At 42.8% G+C, this 23660-nt stretch overlaps 1 protein-coding gene across 1 annotated transcript in view; it reads right to left on the bottom strand.

The window, feature by feature from the left end:
- The window catches only part of LOC112071195 (rho GTPase-activating protein 5-like), a gene marked incomplete at its 3' end in the record, with an annotated part of 53868 nt that extends 47335 nt beyond the window's left edge, over positions 1–6533 (bottom strand). Inside the window, 2 exon segments of the mRNA XM_070439295.1 lie at positions 689–4593; positions 6492–6533. Of these exon segments, the coding sequence (XP_070295396.1) occupies positions 689–4402 (3714 nt within the window).
- Positions 6534–23660: the final 17127 nt, after the last annotated feature.

The raw sequence follows: 23660 nt of genomic DNA, 5'->3' as shown, positions 1-23660 counted from the left end.
ATGTGAAGTGGACAGCTTTTATGTCCCAAATGTCACCCTATTCCCTATATAGTGTACTACTTTTGATCAGAGACCATAGGGCTTTGGTCAAATGTAGTGCACTATATAGGGAATAGGGTGCCATTTGGACCATAAAAGTTGTCCACTGATTCATGCCTCAGTGCACTTCCTCCACACCCTGGGAACCCTGCCTTCCTCCAAATGCCTTTAACAGACCAGACTACAATACAGTGGGATGCCCAACTCTCCTCTCACTCCTCAACAATGGCGGTCATATTTAACCGTGATTATGTTGTCATTGCTTGTGTTATATCCCATGTTAATTGCTAAGGAATGGGAGTGCATGCTTGGCCAGGAGAAAGCGATGTTGCAACATTCAACAGAAAGTACAAGTCACATTTACTCTCAGTGTGATAGTTCAAACATTGATTTTCTTCAATGCATGAGAGCAGACCATTCTGAATCTGTGTTATAGTAATCATGAGAGCAGACCATTCTGAATCTGTGTTATAGTAATCATGAGAGCAGACCATTCTGAATCTGTGTTATAGTAATCATGAGAGCAGACCATTCTGAATCTGTGTTATAGTAATCATGAGAGCAGACCATTCTGAATCTGTGTTATAGTAATCATGAGAGCAGACCATTCTGAATCTGTGTTATAGTAATCATGAATCAGAATGCCTACCTTTTTAGGTTCCTTTGTCTTTGGCGTTTTCTTCTTTTTCTTCTTCATGTCATCCTGCTCTGGATCGGAGGTGATGGCAGGGTTGTCTATCCCTCCCTTCCAGGGGTCCGCAGGGGACAGCAGGGGGTCTTCCTCGCTGCCCCGATGGGCCCTGCCCTTCTTCTTCTTCTGCATGGCCGGCCCAGACTCATCATCGCTGACGTCGGAGTGGACACGTCTGTGGTACATCTTGGTTTTGCTGAAGAGTATTTTTGAGCGGTGCTTATACTTGGAGGGCCTCCTGCTGGCCTGCGCCTTGTGGTCGAAGCCGTTCTCCTCGTCCCCGTGTAAGACGTGAAGCCCCTCAAACGAGTTGCGCATTTTGASYYTCCTGCTSTGGGTGTCCTCCGGGACAGCGTAGATGTRGTCGSTYAAGCCRTTTGATTTCAGGAGAGTGTCTARGGGGTCTGCGTAATTGTCGGACGCCTCYACGTCTTCACCGTGGGCCATGGGGCRGCGTTGTCGTCTGTTGCTCCTCATCCCAGCCTCYATGGTCTTCAYGAGATTGGGGTCCAYCTTCTTGACGTTGGYCTTGGYTAGTATAGGCTTGGGRCTAACCGGGGGAGGCACTCTGTGGTTGCGCTCMTGGTCACRMASAGGTGTGCTATGGACAGGGTACTCGTTCCCCTCCAGATCGATCCTGCACTTTCCACGTTCGCTAAACGTTGGAAGAAGCTGCACGTCYTCCCCGATGGGGCTGTAAGGRGGAGGYGCCTCMGTGTCYTCCTCTGAGTCAGGGTAGTAARTGTAAGCAGGGGAATGYCTGTGGGGAGACTGGGGGAAGACATCTTCYCTCGCACCCYTGCAGTCTCGAGAGCTGTCYWACATGAAGGCGCTCTCGATYCTGCTCTTCTTCTCTAGCACCTCGTTGAAGAACGGRGTGAAGACTTCCGTCTGKCGATGGTACTGAGACAGAGAGTAMAGAGCTGTGAATTTGGCGGTTATCTCRGTAGCGATGTGCTCCCCTTCAGTCATGAGSTCTTTGATTMSGTCYTTCTCAAAGAAGTCMGCTTGACTGTCTGTGARGGCCACCATTTGAACAGGYATGACYTCTTGGACCTCRGCCAGGAAAGCTCTGAGCATCGCCATGGAGGACTTGCGTTTTGCTGAGTAGACCAGGATGTATCCATGGACGAGCTCGTCCTTCCTGATTCCGATGGAGGAGTGGTAGGAGAGGACWGTGACCTGTATTCTTCTGCGACTGTCGCCGATGATTTTGTTGAGGATCAGAGTGTTACTTTGGCCAGGTTGCCCAGCGCTGCAGGAATGTGAATCCAGGAAAGGTGAYAGGATGAGGTCRACGCTYAATGGATCCCCACACACGGCACACATAACYATCCTCAAGTCMGTCTCTGACATGTCTTTGATGGAKGGCAGAGGGCTCATCACATCAAAGTTGTGCTTTAGTCCTTCTAATACTCCTCTGAGAGCCTGTTTAATTTGMAACTCYTTAAACTTCCGRGGAYAYGTAMCAGAYGGTATYTCTACAAAGGTGCACTGTAGCTTATTTGCAAGCTGTTGGCCCTGATGCCTRAAGATAGGCATATTTTTGCAAACACTGTCTCTCTGGTTTGCTAGGATTAGAATGAATGGCAATGGRMGAGCGTATCTCTCCCTCCTGTTCTGTGCAATCTCTSCCCTGATTCGCCCTARGCAGTCGCCAATACAATTTAGCGACTCTATGGAGCTGAAGACACAGAAGATTCCATGAGGTTTGAAGGTCGACGCCCATGTATGGCTAAAGAGCAACGTTGAGTTGACATCAACAGGCAGAAGCTCCAGTTCATAGATTTTCCCATCCAGGGTGTACTCATCGTCTGTGGACTGGGCTCGGATTTCATTTGCAAGTTCTTGTGCGAGACCCTCCCTTCCCAAGAGACACAGATTYACTTTATCAATGTTGGCACTGTTATAGTAGAGATTAGAGCGACRYTGGTCCAGCTGAACTAGCCTGTTAGCCAGTACCTGCTCGACATTRATGTCAACGCAGCTCTGTCCACTCAGACACGTCTCCTTRGTYGGGTGGTAGACGAACCCGATGTGCTTGAGYAGAAGCGACTCSCTGTCCGGGGCCAGTTTCTGCAGGGCTCTGTATCTGGGCTCCTCGTTGAGCACAGTGTGGATCTCGCTCATTTTGTCACAGCTTGGGGTGGCGTTTAAATCAAGGTCATAAAACAGCTCMGCGTGTTCAAAAAGCATTTCCTGAAATTCCTCTTTGGCCCTTTCAACTATTTCCTGCTGATGCTGGCTGTAAACATCCCTGCGATCAGATTCACTGATATACTTGTAGGCCTCGTCCTCCATGACAAAACACATGACCTCTTCCCAGGGTTGTCCAGGGCTGATGAAATGGACTCMATCCAARGTCTTCTTGAATCTATRCTTCATTTCTAACCGTKTTTTCTCTGAGAACAGATGRTGGACATGGTTCTGAWAAATCTTRTCCCCTTCCYACGTTTTGAGGAGATCAAAGGGCACTCTTCTGTCGTTGACTTTGTCAATTTGGTCCGTCTCATCCCACGGYGTGTGRTCCAGCAKCACAAACCAGAAWTGAAACTCYGCCCTGCTCTTCAAGATGCTTTGAGCCTCRGACCAGCTCAGGTTCTCYAGTTCTTCCAAGTTGTTGAGCAAGTTATTGAGAATTTTTGGCAGGCTCGAGAAGTATTCTGCCCTCCTTTTCCTGATATGTTCCTGCTTCAGCTGTTCGATGTGCTTGTTGAGGGTGTTTCTAGCTTTTCGGGTGCCTTCCAAGTTGATGTATTCCTCATAGTCAGGGTGGTTTTTCAACATGTTACTCACTGTTTTCCAACTTGTGTGATAATCTCTGACGGTTTGTACAATCCTCTTTTCAAACTTGTCGGACACTGTGGCTACTAACTGTCMKTGAACTTTYTAGGCCTCCAAATAAGGAATGYTTTTGGGTTTGCCTCGTGMTTTGTCCATCTGCTGGGTRAACGCYTTAAAACASAGGTCTACATTGATMCTAGATCGAGCRGACGTTTCTACCACCAGGAGGTTCTTTTTGCTTGCAGCGAACACCTGAAGGTCCCTTAGATACTGCTCCATGCACTCGTCACATTTAGTTGCAGCAATGACAATGGGCTTTTTCGATTTGACCATTTGAGAATAAAGGCTGTTGACAAATTTCATCTGATCCTCAAATTTCCTATTGCAGCCTTTGCTCACGTCTATYCACAATAWAAAACCGTCAARYTTCAGTTTCCCATCGGCCATRTGCTTCTGATCAAAATCCTGRTCCAGGCCAAGCTGGTCGGTGCAAATGTACATCAGCTTRTCAGCAGACTGTAMCTTGGAGGCTGCAGCCCTTTTASTATAGGGCTGCAGGTTTGTGCTGCGATGMGGCAAGAAAGTCTGATCATCAATGAACTCRGTTTGTTCAATGATTTGAATTTTYCACTCGAGCCCGTCATCYCTTCGGTGTGGCACTTCACCCCAGTAGAGGAAGTGATCATTGTTCACCACGCGACCTCCAAAGTCAATTGTGCTCAACACAGAAGTGTGCTCAGTGTAGTAGCCATCAGCGTTGGAACACACATATCTGTTGCATAGGCAGGACTTGCCCACGCCACAGTTGCCCTTCTCCTTCTCTGTCCCTGAGAGGCCAACAACACTGACAGCATATGTTGGGGGGCGTGCCTCCTTGTTCTTGGCCATTATATTCCCCCTGTCATTGCTTTATCAATTTCAAGAAAAGTTTCTACCAGCACAGCTATCATTCCACTCCAATTGGTTAGATAGGGTGGTGGTGCACATTCATGGCTTTCTCCCTTTAGTGGTGAATCCCTCTATCCTCCTAGATCCTCGAGCTGGGATAGGGCAGCTGGTTCTCCATTATTATGACCTCCCTGAAAAAGAAAGTGTATAATTGAACTACACATACATAGGAACACAAAAAACAGATCATATAGGCCTAATATGGTCTACGTACCAAATGGCACCCTATTCCCTTTATAGTGAACAACTTTTGCAAACAGTCCACAGGACTAATGATACAATCTGAACAGTTACAGTAGACTATTTCCACTCTAGAGACTGTCATCCATATGAGGCAATAACCTACAACAGAGGTTAACCTGCAAAAAAAATGTGATAACCTGCAAATAAAAATGTTGATAAATCCTGTACTGTCTGTAGGAGTGTAACAAAAAAGTTCCTTGTTCAGTGTCAGTGACTCTTTTCATGAGTAATCCCCCCCCCCCCCACACACACAGATATTAGCCATTCCATTTTAAAAAACTAATTTTATCAAATTTGTGCAGAAGATAAAAAATGTTATGCAACTTCAGACTTGGAGGCAGTGACCTACAAATAACGAAAAAAGCATAGAGAGACAAGATCATAATTTAGTTATTTATCAAATCCCAGAAACCTACTATTCCTCATCATTCAATATGGATTATATTTCAGTTTACTCCAGCAATACTTTTGTTGCAGATGTTACTAGAGAACTATTGCACCTGTCATCATTGAACCTTTTGACAACAATACTGGCTATTTGTTGCACTTCGCATGTTCGTCACCTAAGAATCATGCAACACACCCCATCATGACATCTTACAAAGCAAACAGTCCAGTTTTGACGTCCGATTTATAATACTGTAGTTACACCGGTCCCACGCTTCTAGTATTAAAGAGGAATTTAGCTATTGCATAACTACTGGATTTTTTGTTATTATCGAGATGTGTGACTAGTAACGTTACTGCCCAGGTGAGAAGGTAGCCCATCACTAGCAAACCATTGTAGTACCTGCCTGTGGTTACATTTCTTTCCAGTCTGCTACGTTCTGAACGGTGCGCCCTTCTAAACCCCAGTCATTGATGAATGATAATGGTATTCAACCAAGAATGTCATTGCCAGGGAGGTACACCAATCAAAACTCAAAAGCAATCCTCTACCACGAGATGTAGAGGTTATTCAAAAGCACGACGCTGCTCTGGACAACTTGTCAGTAACAATTATCATCTTGCAACAATCCGAGGTTCATTAGTTAGCTAGCTAATGTACCTGTCCTAGCTTAGCTAACATTAACTGCGTGCGAACTATCAAGCAAGAAACGTCCAGCAAGTGAAACTGTCACACTTCCAATTAGGTTGCTAGCAAACGTGGTTTGCTTTATCTGCATACGGTTACAATTATAATAACCCATGCAATAAAAGGTTACGTCTGTCTATGCCATTGTAATCAGAAACTATGACAATGATAACCCCATCATCAATGGCATTTGGTTGGAAGAATGACATGTATAGCCAACTCAAGGGCCTAAGCTAAAATCGCTTGCTTCCAGAGTAGTCTCTGGCTGAGCTTAGCCCACCAGCTAGCTGTAGCTAACACTGCCTAGTTAGATAGCAAAATAGTGGTAGCTGGTCGAACAATAATACATTTCACTCAGCGCAAAATACAAACGAATGACCTTGCCGGAATATTTCGTTACCTCCCTTGATCCTTAATTAAAAAAACATTGAATTTATTTAACACACACAATTTTATCCAGGGTGTAGCTAATGAAGAAACTCGATTCAGTCCATTCCAAATGCATTCCCCTACCTAACATGGTCGCTCCCAGCTCCGAGACCACGAAAAAAGGTAGCATTCCAAGTGTATTATTTTACTCCAGCAAATTAAATATTTCAACGGCTCGTGCACTGCAATTCACGGGGAACGTTCCGTGTATCCTCTTTCTATTCCAAATGTGTTTGTTTTTATATATTTTGTTTAATTGGTGCTATGCGTGTAATCGGAGACCTGCTCACTCCTCTCTCTCTCATCCCAGTCAGTAATGGCGACTGATACATCCTGCTCTCACCCACTCTCTCTCTCTCTCCAGTAACTTTTCCATTAGGGCTCAAAGCAGGGGCGCGACGCTCGTGCATGGTTGCTATGTAATTGTGTGAATTAATCATATCTGGAAATAGTATTAGCTAATGCCTGAATATTTGGTGGCTTATTTTTGTGATAGTGATTAGAGACCAGTGATTAGGGATCATGTCCACGAGATGGCACATTGTCAACCAGAATAAACATCTACGTAGAGAATGTAATAACCTACATTGTTCAATAGTGCATAAGCTTGAACCATCTAGTTTTGCAAGCTACTGACACAGTAGGCTACTGACACATCTTTGTGGTTACGTTGTAGTGTGGAGCCAAACCAAGTTATTACATGGTTATAGCAAGTTTATTACAGGGATATGCACATCTGAAAGAAGCCATCTGAAAATGTTCAGTAACATTCATGTGAATTACAATAATATTTAATGAAGGGTTTATATGACAGACAAACCTAGTTTTTTTCCCAAAATAGTCTACAGCTCTCTGGAGAAATGCAACGGCAGGTTTATAATACTACACAATATGCTGCTCACCCTAAGGCCTTTACTTTCAATGCCCCGCTAGTGGATTCTAGGCAGATTTGCAAAACCTTGTTTGTTAAGCTCTTGCTTTTATCTTGACTTAGAGGGAAGGGGGAATCCCTACAGCTTATCTCTTACTCAACCATAGCCTACATTTCTACACATTTTTTACACTGTTCTATACACATTAGTGTCTTCTGTTGATGTTTAATTTGTCATTGAAGTGGAAATTCATTGTAGAATACATTTCAACCTGATTTGGTTCTATCCAAGAGGTAGAATTCATTTCAACCTGATTTGGTTCTATCCAGGAGGTAGAATTCATTTCAACCTGATTTGGTTCTATCCAGGAGGTAAAATACATTTCAACCTGATTTGGTTCTATCCAGGTATAATTCATTTCAACCTGATTTGGTTCTATCCAGGAGGTACAATTCATTTCAACCTGATTTGGTTCTATCCAGGAGGTATAATTCATTTCAATCTGATTTGGTTTTATCCATTAGGATTGACAGAGCCCTAGTAGATAAACTATGCATATGCAATGATGGTACATGATGATGTTCAACTTGCATGTTGTCATGTGCATGTAAAAAATCTGCATCAAGCATCTTATGCAAAAATGTGATAGGAAGTAAGTTTATAAGTGGACTGATCATTGTATTAAAGAAAGTGTGTCCCTCACAACTGACAGACACAAAGTTATCAACCCTTTTATACAAGCCTTTTCTACATTGAGTTGGAAATCCAGACATCGCTGTGCTGTTTTATTGTTAGTCATCATAATGCAATAGCCTTTAACAGTGAAACTGAGAGTCCAAGCTCCATTGTCTGGGTCTGTTTTGGGCTCAGCTGTCCCTCTGCAATTGTTGCGACACAAAACACCAGGGACGAGCAGGAAAGCCGAGGGAGCTTTGTCCAATTGTTTGTGTCACTTAAGTGTTCATATTTTCATGTTATCCTTCAAACTAAAATTGTGTTTTTAATAGTTCTATGCACTGTTGTTTTGATGATGGCACACTGAAACAGAGTGTAAATATTCTAGTGAGAGTGGGCATTCTCTCCCGACCAACGCTGAATGATGGAGAGAAAGTGGGAGTTGTTTCACACAGGATCCCAGTGTTCTGGGTTGGCATCTGTCAATATGAACAGGAACAAGGCATTGGAATCAGAGCCTTAGTTTTATTTAACATTTTTTATTGAACCTTTATTTAAATAATTAGTTACAAACTTAACAGACTCAGAGCCAAAAGGCTCACTGCCTCTCTTTCTCTCTCTCTCTCTCTCTCTCTCTCTCTCTCTCTCTCTCTCTCTCTTCTCTTATACACATCTAGTTTTTTTCTTTTTCTTTTCTTCTATCTCAGTGCTTTGCAGCTTACATGTCAAAGGTCAATCAATATAACTTTCACACAGTGTCATCAGTGTCATTGTTGTCACAAGTGATGTAGTAAAAAGAGGAAGAGGGAACGTATTTATTAGCCAATGGTTTAATTCAAATCAGTTCCAAGAGCAGACTATGTGTGAGGTTGCCATGCAAGTGTGAAGCTGGTGATGGAACAAGAACAACCTGTAAATAGATGTGATGATTCCTAGCAACAGGCAGTATGTTCTGTGTTCTCATCTGATGTAAGTGTTGGTTGAGAATCTCAACTATTGGTCCTTACACCCTCCTTGTCCTCAGAACAATAAGGTAATTGCCTTCTCTTTCAACTACCCTGCACGATCAGTATAGTCTGAGTCTACCGCCGCCCTGACTCAGGGGTGTGAATACTTATATAAATAGATATTTCTGTATATCAGTTTCAATAAATTTGCAAAAGATTCTAAAAACATGTTTTCACTTTGACATTATAGAGTTGTGTGTAAATGTTTGAGAGAAAAATATATATTTAATCCATTTTGAATTCAGGCTGTAACACAATAAAATGTGGAGTAAGTCAAGGAGTATGAATATTTTCTGAAGGCGCTGTATAAGTAAGTTGACATTTTCGATGTCTTGTGGTTGTTATGAAACACTCATGTACTGCTTATGAATGTGGTATGTATGGGTTATAAGTGTATGAAGTCCTATACCCTTTAAATAACTGTTCATTCTGCTTTTGGCCCTCTTCATGTCAATGATGCGGAGTGGGGTTATCATAAGGAACCATAATAATTCATTCCTCTTTGAGCAAAAACTAGTTGGGTTTTCCATGCGCAACAGGGTTGTCACGGCCGTCGTAGGGAGGAGACCAAGGTGCAGCGTGGTGAGCGTACATTTTCTTTTATTTAAATAAATGACACCAACAAAACAATAAACAAGAAAACAACCGTGAAGCTAAAGGCTATAGTGCCCACAACATAGACAACTTCCCACAAAGACAGGTGGAAAAAAGGGGTACCTAAGTATGGTTCTCAATCAGAGAAAACGATAGACAGCTGTCCCTGATTGAGAACCCTACCCGGCGAAAACATAGAAATACAAATAATAGAATATAGAATATCCACCCCAACTCACACCCTGACCAAACCAAAATAGAGACATAAACAGTGTCACGTTCCTGACCTGTTTTCTGTTAGTTTTGTATGTGTTTAGTTGGTCAGGGCGTGAGTTGGGGTGGGCATTTTATGTTTTGTGTTTCTATGTTTAGGTCACTTGTAATTAGCCTTATATGGTTCTCAATCAGAGACAGGTGTTTGACGTTTTCCTCTGATTGAGAACCATATATAGGTTGGCTGTTCACACTGTTTGTTTGTGGGTGATTGTCTTCCGTGTCTGTGTCTATGTACCACACGGGACTGTTTCGGTTCGTTCGTTTATATGTAGTCTGTTCCTGTTCGTGCGTTCTTCGTGTCTATGTAAGTTCTCATGTTTAGGTCAGTCTACGTCYTTTGTTATTTTGTATCATTTCAAGTGTAGTTCGTGTTCGTTTTCGTCTTGTCAATAAATTCATTATGTATTCACAACCCGCTGCATTTTGGTCCTCCGATCCTTCTCTCCTCTCCTCGTCCGAGGAGGAGGAAGATCTAGACACCCGTTACAAACAGGATCTCTAAGGTCAGGGCGTGACAAGGGTGCCCTTCATAAGGCGTGAAACAGCTGCCTATGGGAGATACTCATGTTAAAAGACCTTAATGACAGCCTCCCACATTGAACTGGAAATGTATGCACTTATAAGCTGCTAGAGTATAGACATGCAACTTCCTTCTTACAGATTTTTTGGGCAAATGCCCCCAAAAATGTATAATTCTTAGGATGGGGATGGGATGTTATTCTATACTGTATATATTCCTGTCAGCACAACACCATGCACGTGTATTAAACATCAATGACACTACAGTACAGCCTGTACAGGAGAAAACTCACAACATCCAAATGGTTCTGTCATTTTCAGCAATAGGTCTTAGTCTGCATTATAAAACGTATGCTTTTATACGTTTGAAACAGATGACAAATTAGTCAGGAAAATGTAAAGTGACTCAATGAAAACAACCCATTGATGTTCAGTTTTGCTTAAGGCTGCATTTATATTATGTGGCGGGGAGGGGGGAGGGGGGGGGGGGGCACTAAGGGCTGAAGCTACTGCCAGCTTCAAGTCTGTCTGTGTTAGTGAGTGTTTGTGTTCAATTCACAACAATGGTGTCTTCATGCTCTCTGTCTGCAGGTTAAGGCGTCGGTGAGACTTCACTGTCAATTGGACCCTTGATCACCTGAGAGAAATCGTCTGTCGCCTCCATTTAACCTCAGTCTGCCCTGCTTGTGTAGATGGCACCAAGCCACCTGTCACATCCATGTATTTATTTATATGTTTATATGTCCTTTTAGCTAACAGGTGGAAGGAAACAAGACTAAAACGTTTTTTTCTGTGCATTAGCCAGGAAGGCCACAGCATGTGAATAGAAAGCAGTGTTCAGCCAAGGAAACAGTCTCACAGTGGAAACAAAGCTTGATTAATCCCTGTAGCTTTGTGTTGTGGTGATGCTGATTTCTAATGGTCAATGTTTGGCATTATTTCTGATCTATAACTATTATTTCCTTAAGTTTCAAAAGGCTATAGCTTCCTGGGAGAGATGGGGGGCATTTCTTGTAACATCCAATACAGCACTTATAGTGCATTAGTATTTTGGCTGAAACACAACATACTGTAGGCCGTATACAAGGAGCCACTAGAATAACCACCACCATCATATCTGTCTTAATAATCGTAAGGTCCATCTGTCTTAAGAATAGGCCTTAAAACATTGCAGAACACTTCATACTATATTGACTGCCTTCTTGCTATCGCTATTGAAACTACAGTGACTATGTGGGTAAATTATTAATCTGAAGATAGTGATGTCATTTACGGCAAGTGTGTGCTATATCTCTTTTTCTATGGGCTTGAAAGGTTGTCAAACAAACACTCACAAATAAAATTCCCCTCAAACCGATGTACAGTGTATAATCACCTCTACGTTTTGGGAAAAATAAAGGCATATTGGATTTCTTTTTTTGCTTGGATCAAGTCCTGGTACAGAAGCGGATGTCCTTGAGAGCTGATGGTGCAGTTGCTACATATTACTATAGCAACCTAAGCTTTATTTTTAATTGAACCCTGAGGTCGAGGCAACATTAGTGAGCTCCTCCATTTCATCCATCCCCACCACTGGCCCATGCCTCAGACACACGTCCTTCAGCAGCAGACACAGAGAGCAAGGTAAAGATGTTGATGCGCCCAGACCAAGTCTCACACACCACCCAGCCATGCCCATAGACACAACATTCCTATAATGGACTTAGCCCCTCAGACCACATCAATTTGAACGCCTCCTCAGCACCCACCTATTGACTGGAAGAATTACATTTCTATGGGCATGCCCGCCCAGACATCAAAAACCCAGCTGCAGGCCAATACCCCAGCTTTCTTATGTCTGTCTCTCAAGGGCTGTTTTCCTAAAAAAGTTACAACCACTTTCTGTTTTGTTTCCTTGCCACGATACTAATGAGTATCGCAATACTGGTATGGTCCCAGCTCTACACAGTACCCCTGCTTCATCTAAAATCTCCTTCTCCACAATCATGAATTATTCACCTCCCCAACCCTCAAATCTCCCTCTTTATCTCCTCAGATCTACAGTCTCCTGCCAGTTGTGTTTGAGAGTCCCTCTACATCTTAGCCTGTGCCTCACTGGGCTCTTTGGTCCCTTGTTTACTCTGGAGCTGCAGGGGAAGAGGTTAGCCCTAATAAGCTCCAAACCAGGCAGGACACTGAAATAAGGAACTCCAAATTGAAACAACTGAATCAAATCTGACTCAAAGGAGAGTAAAGAATGTGTATCCTGATACCAAAGAAAGCAGTATTTGTATTTGTATTTCCAATGTGTATCTGACACTGCTGTGTCTTAGGCATAGGATATCATCCAATTTACATGGATCGTTTCCCCTGTTGTGCACTGAACAGAGATTCTAGGCTCTGAAAGCAAGTCATTTTTCAGCTCTGCTAGCAGTGTGTTGAGTCTGCATGTCGTTTTTCAGCTCTGCTAGCAGTGTGTTGAGTCTGCATGTCGTTTTCAGCTCTGTTAGCAGTGTGTTGAGTTCAGCTCTGCTAGCAGTGTGTGAGTCGCATGTCGTTTTCAGCTTGTTAGCAGTGTGTTGAGTTCGCATGTCGTTTTTCAGCTCTGCTAGCAGTGTGTTTGAGTCTGCATGTCGTTTTCAGCTCTGTTAGCAGTGTGTTGAGTCTGCATGTCGTTTTCAGTCTCTGTTAGCAGTTGTGTTGAGTCTGCATGTCGTTTTTCTGCTCTGTAGCAGTGTGTTGAGTCTGCATGTCTTTTTTCTCTTGTTAGCAGTGTGTTAAGTCTGCATGTCGTTTTTCAGCTCTGTTAGCAGCGTGTGTTGAGTCTGCATGTCTTGTTGAGTCTGCATGTCGTTTTTCAGCTCTGTTAGCAGCGTTGAGTCTGCAAAGTTCTAGAGATCTCAGCAGTATGCAGAGAGCAGAACAGGAAGACAGATGACTGGAGTGTGTGGGGTGCTGCTGCAGTCCCCCCTCCGCCTCCCTCCACCCTACCTCCCCCACCCCTTCACTCCTGTTCTGAGCCAGCACATGCCCTCCCAGTGACACAGCACAATTGCAACCAGCTGCTGCTGTTTACCCAGAGCCCTGCCGTAGCTGCATTGGCATGGCAATGGATCAACGCTAGGGCCTGCCAGGCAGGGCAGGGACCCCAAGGTCAAGGGAGATGGGGCCATGGATAGGGGGGAAAGGGGGGGATAAGGAGTGGGGAGATTGCCTAGAGCTGGAGTGGGAGAGACTTCATCTACCACCACCATGAACACCAACTCCATCCTACCCTGCAGCTACGTATAGTCTTAAGCTTTATCTAATTGGGACGATGAGGTCTGGAGATTGTATTATCATGATATGAATCTGTCTGATAATAAGTTCAAAGACAAGTTTTTTTTTTAGGTCACGGCATACAGTAATAGCAGGGCTCTGTATTTTGAATGGCAGGTTTAATAACTGATTTTAGAAGGTGAAAGTATCCCTGCCTGCAGAGTGCAAAAAATCGCTGATGTTTTTTTTGGTCTCTGAAAATCCATTCTTCTCTAATTTTGGAATGCAGGATGTGGCTTATACAACAATAGAGAGTTATAGTTCATTTAGTTGCTGACAGAAGCAGAGCGAACTGTTGGAATGACACCCAACTGAATTCATGGGTATATTTAACGGAAAAGACAAACCATCTTTTCAATCAGAGATTTTCAAAATTAACCATAGGGTAAAACTATTTTTCTAAAAGTATAGCGCTCAAAGACAAAAAACGACTTAACATAACCTCAATCAATAAAATATGTATGTCTCGTGTAGAATTTATGTTTTCACTTAGGATGATTTACAGCAATAAATATACAACATGAAGAAGACTTATTTTTACATCTTAAATATTTTAGCACTTTAATGGAGTGCATAGCATGTTATGATGTTATGGCATTTTCAAACTCTTTAGACACACACATATTAATTTTATTTTCCTTACTGTCACGACTTCCGCCGAAGTCGGTCCCTCTCCTTGTTCGGGCGGCGTTCGGCGGTCGACGTCACCGGCCTTCTAGCCATCACCGATCCACTTTTCATTTTCCATTTGTTTTGTCTTTGTTTTCTACACACCTGGTTTCAATTCCCCCATTACATGTTCATTATTTAACCCTCTGGTTTCCCCCATGTTTGTGTGCGTGTTTGTTTTATTGTAAGGCTGTATCTGACGGCTGGTATTATTGTTGCCGGGTTTTGTTGTTACGCCCATTTATTTCGTGGTACCGGTATTTTTCCAGCACTATAGTATTGTGTTTGTACTGGTGTTTTCTTGAATTAAATACCTTGTCCACGCATCTCAGCTCTCCTGCACCTGACTCCTTTCACCAGTTACCCACAGCCTTGACACTTACACTTTATAAGATTACAATTGAGAATCTGTGTAAGAACATAAATTCCCAATCAACATATTTTCTTGGGGCTCAGGTGTCACTGACACCAGACCCCCCCCCCCCCCCCCKRSCRRRCCCAATTTCATTATAGATTTTTCTTCAGGAAGTACCGTACTTCATTCCATAAGTACGGATATCTGACGGTCAGTGACTCTATCGGTCTTTGTATCATGGTATGTTTATTGCAGTAAAGACTGAGGATACGTCCCAAATGACACACTATTGCCCCTATATAGTGCACTACCTTTGACCAGAGCCATATAGGCCCTGGTCAAAATAGTGCACTAAAAAGGGAATAGCGTGCAGACTGAGAGAAATCCCCCACCTAGAGAGGGAGATCATTTAAGTCAGCTGACCTATGTTTAACTATGCAGTTGTGTTTGTATGGGAATACCTTGCGTCTCTCTGCCTAGAAAAGCACCACGTCTGGGCAAGAGCCGCTGGCAGCTGCCCATAGGGAAGAGTGCCAGTCACTAAGGAGTCACTCAGTACTGAATCAAATACTCACTGAATGGATTTCTCCCACTCTCTCTCTCCCACAAATACACACACACACCCTCTATCTGTCAGAGAAAGAAATCTGGAGGAAGAACTTGGCAAACGAGGCCATCCTCTACACGTCCTTTTCATCTGTAAAGCATCCAACCTGTCCGGTGTCTGTAAGATCCATGGCACACCAATAATTACTGTACACGGGAGTCATCATTTTGGACCCTTTGGCTTTTTCCTCCTCAGTGCTGGCGTTGTCAGGTGTGACTGTGTAGCCTTGAGCTAGCAGGTCTGCCAATCAGTATCTCCCTCATTTCACCTCATTTGTTACAGCCACCTTTCATCTTTCTCTAAGTCTCACTTCTCCGTCTTCGCTTTACACCGTTCCCCTTTCAGGAATACATCTAGACTTACTGGAGGGAGATTTTTATTTTTAGAGGAACTTGTGCTTTTCTGATGGACACAAACAAATTATATACTGCCTGATTTAGTTATTTATTATATGGTTGTTATAATGATATTTTGGAGATCAACTAGCATTATACCGAAAGTTGACCTAAAGTCAATGGACGTTGGTTTGTACAGTATAGACAGTGTGTTCGGAAAGTATTCCGACTCCTTGACTTTTTCCACATTTTGCTAATTTTATTCTAAAATATATATATTTTTTAAATGTTCACTCATCAATCTACACAAAATACCCTAAAATGACAAAGCAAAAACTGGTTTGTAGAAATGTTTGCAAATGTATATAAAATAATAATTGAAACATCACAATCACATAAGTATTCAGACCCTTTGCTATGAGACTTGAAATTGAGCTCAGGTGCATCCTGTTTCCATTGATCATCCTTGAGATGTTTCTACAACTTGATTGGAGTCCACCTGTGGTAAATTCAATTGATTGGACATGATTTGGAAAAGCACACACCTGTCTTTATAAGGTTCCACAGTTGACAGTATATGTCAAAGCCAAGAACCCGATGGTCACTCTGAAATAGCTCCAGAGTTCCTCTGTGGAGATGGGAGAACCTTTCAGAAGGACAACCATCTCTGCAGCACTGCACCAATCTTTTATTTATTTTACCTTTATTTAATTAGGCACATTTTTTAAATACATTTTAGAATAGGGTGTAACATAACAAAATGTTGAAAAGGTCAAGGGATCTGAATTCTTTCTGAATGCATTGTATATATGGGATTAAAGACAATATCATGCTGATCAGTGTCCCTAAAAATGAAGGTCAAGTTGAGGTGAAATAAGTGTACAGAACTGAAAACATGACTTGAATGGAAATAAATGTACCACAATAATGTTCAGTTCTTTAAACAGAACCACAAATACAGTGGGGAGAACAAGTATTTGATACACTGCCGATTTTGCAGGTTTTCCTACTTACAAAGCATGTAGAGGTCTGTCATTTTTATCATAGGTACACTTCAACTGTGAGAGACGGAATCTAAAACAAAAATCCAGAAAATCACATTGTATGATTTTTAAGTAATTAATTTGCATTTTATTGCAAGACATAAGTATTTGATCACCTTCCAACCAGTAAGAATTCCGGCTTCTCACCGAGGACTTTTAGTTTTTCTTAAGAGCCTCCTGTTCTCCACTTACCTGTATACTGCACCTGGTTTGAACTCGTTACCTGTATAAAGACACCTGTCCACACACTCAATCAAACAGACTTCCAACCTCTCTCCAATGGCCAACAGACCAGAGAGCTGTGTAAGGACATCAGGGATAAAATTGTAGACTCTGCACAAGGCTGGATGGGGCTACAGGACAATAGGCAAGCAGCTTGGTGAGAAGGCAACAACTGTTGGCGCAATTATTAGAAAATGGAAGAAGTTCAAGATGCTGTCAATCATCCTTGGTCTGGGCTCCATGCAAAATCTCACCTCGTGGGGCATCAATGATCATGAGGAGGTGAGGGATCAGCCCAGAACTACACGGCAGGACCTGGTCAATGACCTGAAGAGAGCTGGGACCACAGTCTCAAAGAAAACCATTAGTAACACACTATGCCGTCATGGATTAAAATACTTGCAGCGCACGCAAGGTCCCCTGCTCAAGCCAGGGCAGTCTCAGGCCCGTCTGAAGTTTGCCAATGACCATTCTGGATGATCAGGAGAAGAATGGAGAAAGGTCATGTGGTCTGATGAGACAAAAATTAGCTTTTTGGTCTAAACTCCACTCGCCGTGTTTGGAGGAAGAAGAGGATGAGTACAACCCCAAGAACACCATCCCAACGTGAAGACTGGAGGTGGAAACTCATTCTTTGGGGATGCTTTTCTGCAAAGGGGACAGGACGACAGCACCGTATTGAGGGGAGGATGGATGGGGCCATGTATCGCGATCTTGGCCAACACCTCCTTCCCTCAGGAAGAGCATTGAAGATGGGTCGTGGCTGGGTTTCCAGCATGACAACGACCGAAACACACAGCCAGGGAAACTAAGGAGTGGCTCCGTAAGAGATCTCAAGGTCCTGGAGTGGCCTAGCCAGTTCCCAGACCTGAACCCAATAGAAAATCTTTGGAGGCGCTGAAAGTCCGTATTTCCAGCCGACAGCCCCGAAACCTGAAGGATCTGGAGAAGGTCTGTATGGAGGAGTGGGACAAAATCCCTGCTGCAGTGTGTGCAAACCTGGTCAAGAACTCCAGGAAACGTATGATCTCTGTAATTGCAAACAAAGGTTTCTGTACCAAATATTAAGTTCTGCTTTTCTGATGTATCAAATACTTATGTCATGCAATAAAATGCAAATTAATTACTAAAATCATACAATGTGATTTTCTGGATTTTTGTTTTAGATTCCGTCTCTCACAGTTGAAGTGTACCTATGATAAAAATTACAGACCTCTACATGCTTTGTAAGTAGGAAAACCTGCAAAATCGGCAGTGTATCAAATACTTGTTCTCCCCACTGTAGATGGCTGCACTAGTGGGCCTTCCTCTTTAATGGGGACCATCTAAGCAGAAGTGCATCCTATCAACAACCAGTCTCAACCTCAGCCAGTGTCTCCAGACACAGGACAGGCCTCAGCAGTGGTGTAAAGTACTTAACAAAAAATACTTTAAAGTACTACTTAATACTGTATAAGACATTTGAAATGATTAATACTTTAACTTTTGATACTTAAGTATATTCTAGCAATTACATTTCCTTTTTAAACTTAAGCATATTTAAAACCAAATACTTTAAACTTTTACTCAAGTAGTATTTTACTACGTTAAATGCACTTTTACTTGTCATTTTGTCATCAAGAACTAGTCTGAAGGGGTTTGGTAGGACCTCTCAGGCTGCTTTCACGGGCAGCCCAATTCTGATATTTTCTTCCACTAATTGGTCTTTTGACCAATCACATCAGAGCTTTTTCAGAGTTGATCTGATTGGTAAAATGACCAATTAGTGAAACAAATATCAGAATGGGCTGCCTATATAAACGCAGTCATACTCTGTTCTTAAAATATAGAACAGCATGCAAATGAATAACCACAGCTACACAGGAACAGCAGTAAATGTTCAATGCTCATTGACCTGATAAGACACTGAGCTGTCTGGCTTGACTTTCATGGCGGTTGGTTTGGTTGAAAGTGAAACAGCTGCTGTAGTTAGATGAGTCTAGGGAGTGACAGAAATATGCGGGAAGTAGTCCTGTTGACGCACGTCACAGAGCGCTCATCCCACTCAGGCCGAGGAAATAAATATCACTATCACCATGGACTCATGGGTAGACATAACATAGTAAATGTAAATCCGAGAAAGTCCAATTAGTTTGATATGTTACGATTTGTATGGTATGTATACATTTGTGAATGTCCATAATCCATTTAGTATATTTAACAAATTGTAAATTCGTATATGTTACGAATTACAATTAATACAATATGTTTTTCCAAAAACCAATTCTTACAACATTTTTCAAATTTGCAAAACGAGATGTTATGAATTTCTATTTGTTGTCGCTAACATTAGCTAAGTGGCTAAGGTTAGCTAGGCTAGGGGTAGCTAACATGCTAATTACTTGCAAAGTAGCTAAACAGTAAGTAGTTGCAAAGTTGCTAAAATGCTGATGTCGTCCATGATGAGATTCGAACATGCAATCTTTGGGTTGCTAGATGTTCACGTTATACGCCTGACCAGCCACCCTACTTTAGTTTTTGCCTTAAGTAACCTTCTGTCATATGTAACCATACCAAATGTAACTTATCACACTAATTTCAGCGTTCCAGATTTACATTCAATATGTTACATCTAGTCTATGAGACCAGGCTGATATGACTGTTGGTTGGGGATGTTTGATTGGATATGCAGTGCCACAAGGTGTTTATAGAGAGTAACTGCAACTCTTGTTAGGCTTCCAAGTCAAGTGGTTAATAGTAGGTTGTTTATTTTCATCTCTGACTTAGTAACATGTTGCGTTTCATGAAGATGGAAGATTGTGTAAATATTATTAAAAAAGAAAAGCACAACTCACCAGCCATCAAGTAAAAAAACAACAACATACAACCAAAGCATTCCTTTATTTTCACCTTATGCTTTAGGACAAAAATAACAACCAATGAGTTTACTGTGGACTGTACATTGTGGTCTCAAGGTTTAAATTAAACTTGTTGTATTTGAACATCAGACTGAACACAATCTATAGATTTCAAAACGGTGAGTATTCAGAGACAGATTGAAACTGAACATAATGTTATCACTGTCACAACAATGAAAGCCCAATATACTGTACATCATTCAATAGAGTTAGCATGTAATATATACATGTAACCGGATCAGATAACATGGATTTCTGCAGACTCTGCGGCAACAGTGGGGGATAAGGAGAAGTGCAGTGTTGTGGTATATTTTCTGTAGATTACTAGTTGTCCTACACAGTAGATGGCAGTCACTCAACCAGAGAGTTCTTCTAGACGCTGGACCACGGCAGACGCCACTTTTCTGTAGGCCTCAGCCTAACACAATAGGCATTGGCAGATATATACACTGCTCAAAAAAATAAAGGGAACACTAAAATAACACATCCTAGATCTGAATGAATAAACTATTCTTATTAAATACTTTTTTCTTTACATAGTTGAATGTGCTGACAACAAAATCACACAAAAATTAATAATGGAAATCAAATTTATCAACCCATGGAGGTCTGGATTTGGAGTCACACTCAAAATTAAAGTGGAAAACCACACTACAGGCTGATCCAACTTTGATGTAATTCCTTTTTAAAACAAGTCAAAATGGCTCAGTAGTGTGTGTGGCCTCACGTGCCTGTATGACCTCCCTACAACGCCTGGGCATGCTCCTGATGAGGTGGCGGACCTGGACTAAAGCATCCGCCAACTCCTGGACAGTCTGGTTGCAACGTGGCGTTGGTGGATGGAGCGAGACATTTACATTACATTTTTAGTCATTTAGCAGACGCTCTTATCCAGAGCGACTTACAGTAGAGTGCATACATTTTATTACATTTTTACATACTGAGACAAGATATTCCTACCGGCCAAACCCTCCCTACCGCCAAACCCTCCTAACCCGGACGACGCTATGCCAATTGTGCGTCGCCCCACGGATCTCCCGGTTGCGGCCGCTGCGACAGAGCCTGGGCGCGAACCAGAGACTCTGGTGGCGCAGCTAGCACTGCGATGCAGTGCCCTAGACCACTGCGCCACCGGGAGATCGACATGATGTTCCAGTGTGCTCAATTGGATTTCAGTCTGGGGAACGGGCGGGCCAGTCCATAGCATCAATGCCTTCCTCTTGCAGGAACTGCTGACACACTCCAGCCACATGAGGTCTGGCATTGTCTTGCATTAGGAGGAACCACGTGCCAACTGCACCAGCATATTGGTCTCACAAGGGTCTGAGGATCTTTCATCCGGTACCTAATGGCAGTCAGGCTACCTCTGGCGAGCCCATGGAGGCTGTGCGGCCCCCCAAAGAAATGCCACCCCACACCATGACTGACCCACCGCCAAACTGGTCATGCTGGAGGATGTTGCAGGCAGCAGAACGTTCTCCACGGCGTCTCCAGACTGTCACGTCTTGTCACGTGTGCTCAGTGTGAACCTGCTTTCATCTGTGAAGAGCACAGGGCGCCAGTGGCGAATTTGCCAATCTTGGTGTTCTCTGGCAAATGCCAACGTCCTGCACGGTGTTGGCTGTAAGCACACCCCCACCTGTGGACGTCGGCCCTCATCCACCCTCATGGAGTCTGTTTCTGGACCGTTTGAGCAGACACATGCACATTTGTGGCCTGCTGGAGGTCATTTTGCAGGGCTCTGGCAGTGCTCCTCCTTGCACAAAGGCGGAGGTAGCGGTCCTGCTGCTGGGTTGTTGCCCTCCTATGGCCTCCTCCACGTCTCCTGATGTACTGGCCTGTCTCCTGGTAGCGCCTCCATGCTCTGGACACTACGCTACAGAACACAAGCCAACCTTCTTGCCACAGCTCGCATTGATGTGCCATCCTGGATTGACCTGCACTACCTGAACCACTTGGTGGTTGTAGACTCCGTCTCATGCTACCACTAGAGTGAAAGCACCGCCAGCATTCAAAAGTGACCAAAACATCAGCCAGGAAGCATAGGAACTGAGAAGTGGTCTGTGGTCACCACCTGCAGAAACCACTCCTTTATTGGGGGTGTCTTGCTAATTGCCTTTAATTTCCAACTGTTGTCTATTCCATTTGCCACACAGCATGTGAAATGTATTGTCAATCAGTGTTGCTTCCTAAGTGGACAGTTTGATTTCACAGAAGTGTTGATTGACTTGGAGTTACAGTGTGTTGTTTAAGTGTTCCCTTTATTTTTTTGAGCAGTGTATATTAAACAAAACCAGGTAGAAACTAACATGGCAAACTCTCAAAAGTGTTAAACGTACACAATGTTTACAGTGACGAATACAGTTTGGTGAATTTTGGCCCATTCCTCCTGACAGAGCTGGTGTAACTGAGTCAGGTTTGTAGGCCTCCTTGCTCGCAAAAAAAATTCAGTTCTGTCCACAAATTTTCTATAGGATTGAAGTCAGGGCATTTTGATGGCCACTCCAATACCTTGACTTTGTTGTCCTTAAGCCATTTTGCCACAACTTTGGAAGTATGCTTGGGTTTCATTGTCCATGTGAAGACCGATTTGCGACCAAGCTTTAACTTCCTGACTGATGTCTTGAGATGTTGCTTCAATATATCCACCTAATTTTCCTGCCTCATGATGCCATCTATTTGTGAAGTGCACCAGTCCCTCCTGCAGTAAAGCACCCCCACAACATGATGCTGCCACCCCCATGCTTTACGATTGGGATGGTGTTCTTCGGCTTGCAAGCCTCCCCCCTTTCCTCCAAACATAACAATGGTCATTATGGCCAAAACAGTTCTATTTTTGTTTCATCAGACCAGAGGACATTTCTCCAAAAGTACGATCTTTGTCCCCATGTGCAGTTGCAAACCGTAGTCTGTCTTTTTATTGCGTTTTGGAGCAGTGGCTTCTTCCTTGCTGAGTGGCCTTTCGGGTTATGTCGATGTAGGACTCATTTTACTGTGAATATAGATACTTTTGTACCTGTTTCCTCCAGCATCTTCACAAGGTCCTTCGCTGTTGTTCTGGGATTGATTTGCACTTTTCGCACAAGTACGTTCATCTCTAGGAGACAGAACGTGTCTCCTTCTTGAGCGGTATGATGGCTGCGTGGTCCCATGGTGTTTATACTTGCGTACTATTGTTTGTACAGATGAATGTGGTACCTTCAGGCATTTGGAAATTGCTCCCAAGGATGAACCAGACTTGTGGAGGTCTACAATCTTTTCTGAGGTCTTGCTGATTTCTTTAGATTTCCCATGATGTCAAGCAAAAGAGGCACTGAGTTTGAAGGTAGGCCTTGAAATACATCCACAAGTACACCTCCAATAGGCTAATTGACATAATTTGGAGTCAATCAGAAGCTTCTAAAGCCATGACATCATTTTCTGGAATTTTCCAAGCTGTTTAAAGGCACAGTCAACTTAGTGTATGTAAACTTCTGACCACTGGAATTGTGATACACTGAATTATAAGTGAAATAATTCTGTTGTAAACAATGTAAACAACGTGCTTCTTACACCTGCTTCTTGCTGCTTTGGGGTTTTAGGCTGGGTTTCTGTACAGCACTTTGAGATATCAGCTGATGTAAGAAGGGCTATATAAATAAATTTGATTTGGAAAGATTACTTGTGTCATGCACAAGTAGATGTCCTAACCGACTTGCCTAAACTATAGTTTGTTAACAAGAAATTTGTGGAGTGGTTGAAAAACGAGTTTTAATGACTCCAACCTAAGTGTATGTAAACCTCCGACTTCAAATGTAGCTCAATCTCACAAATGTGTATTTTGTCCTTACCAAGGTCATTTGACAATCATTTAAGTAAGACCTTTTTCATAATTATGTGGAGTTGATACAAAGTGGCATTTAGCATCCAATGCTCTTACTGGTATATTGACTTTTCTGAACATTTCTGCTCCTCTGCGTGCATCCAGCAAGGCAATATCCTGAGGAGTGGAAACAATCACTGCTCCTGCTATTGGGATATTCTGAGTGATTGATAACTGAACATATCCAGTTCCAGGTGGCATGTCAATAGCCAGGTAGTCCA

Source organism: Salvelinus sp. IW2-2015, unplaced genomic scaffold (genome assembly GCF_002910315.2).
Source record: "Salvelinus sp. IW2-2015 unplaced genomic scaffold, ASM291031v2 Un_scaffold1544, whole genome shotgun sequence".
NCBI classification, from domain to species: domain Eukaryota; kingdom Metazoa; phylum Chordata; class Actinopteri; order Salmoniformes; family Salmonidae; genus Salvelinus; species Salvelinus sp. IW2-2015.
Note: the sequence above shows the minus strand (reverse complement) of the source record. Positions and strands in the feature narration are given on the sequence as shown.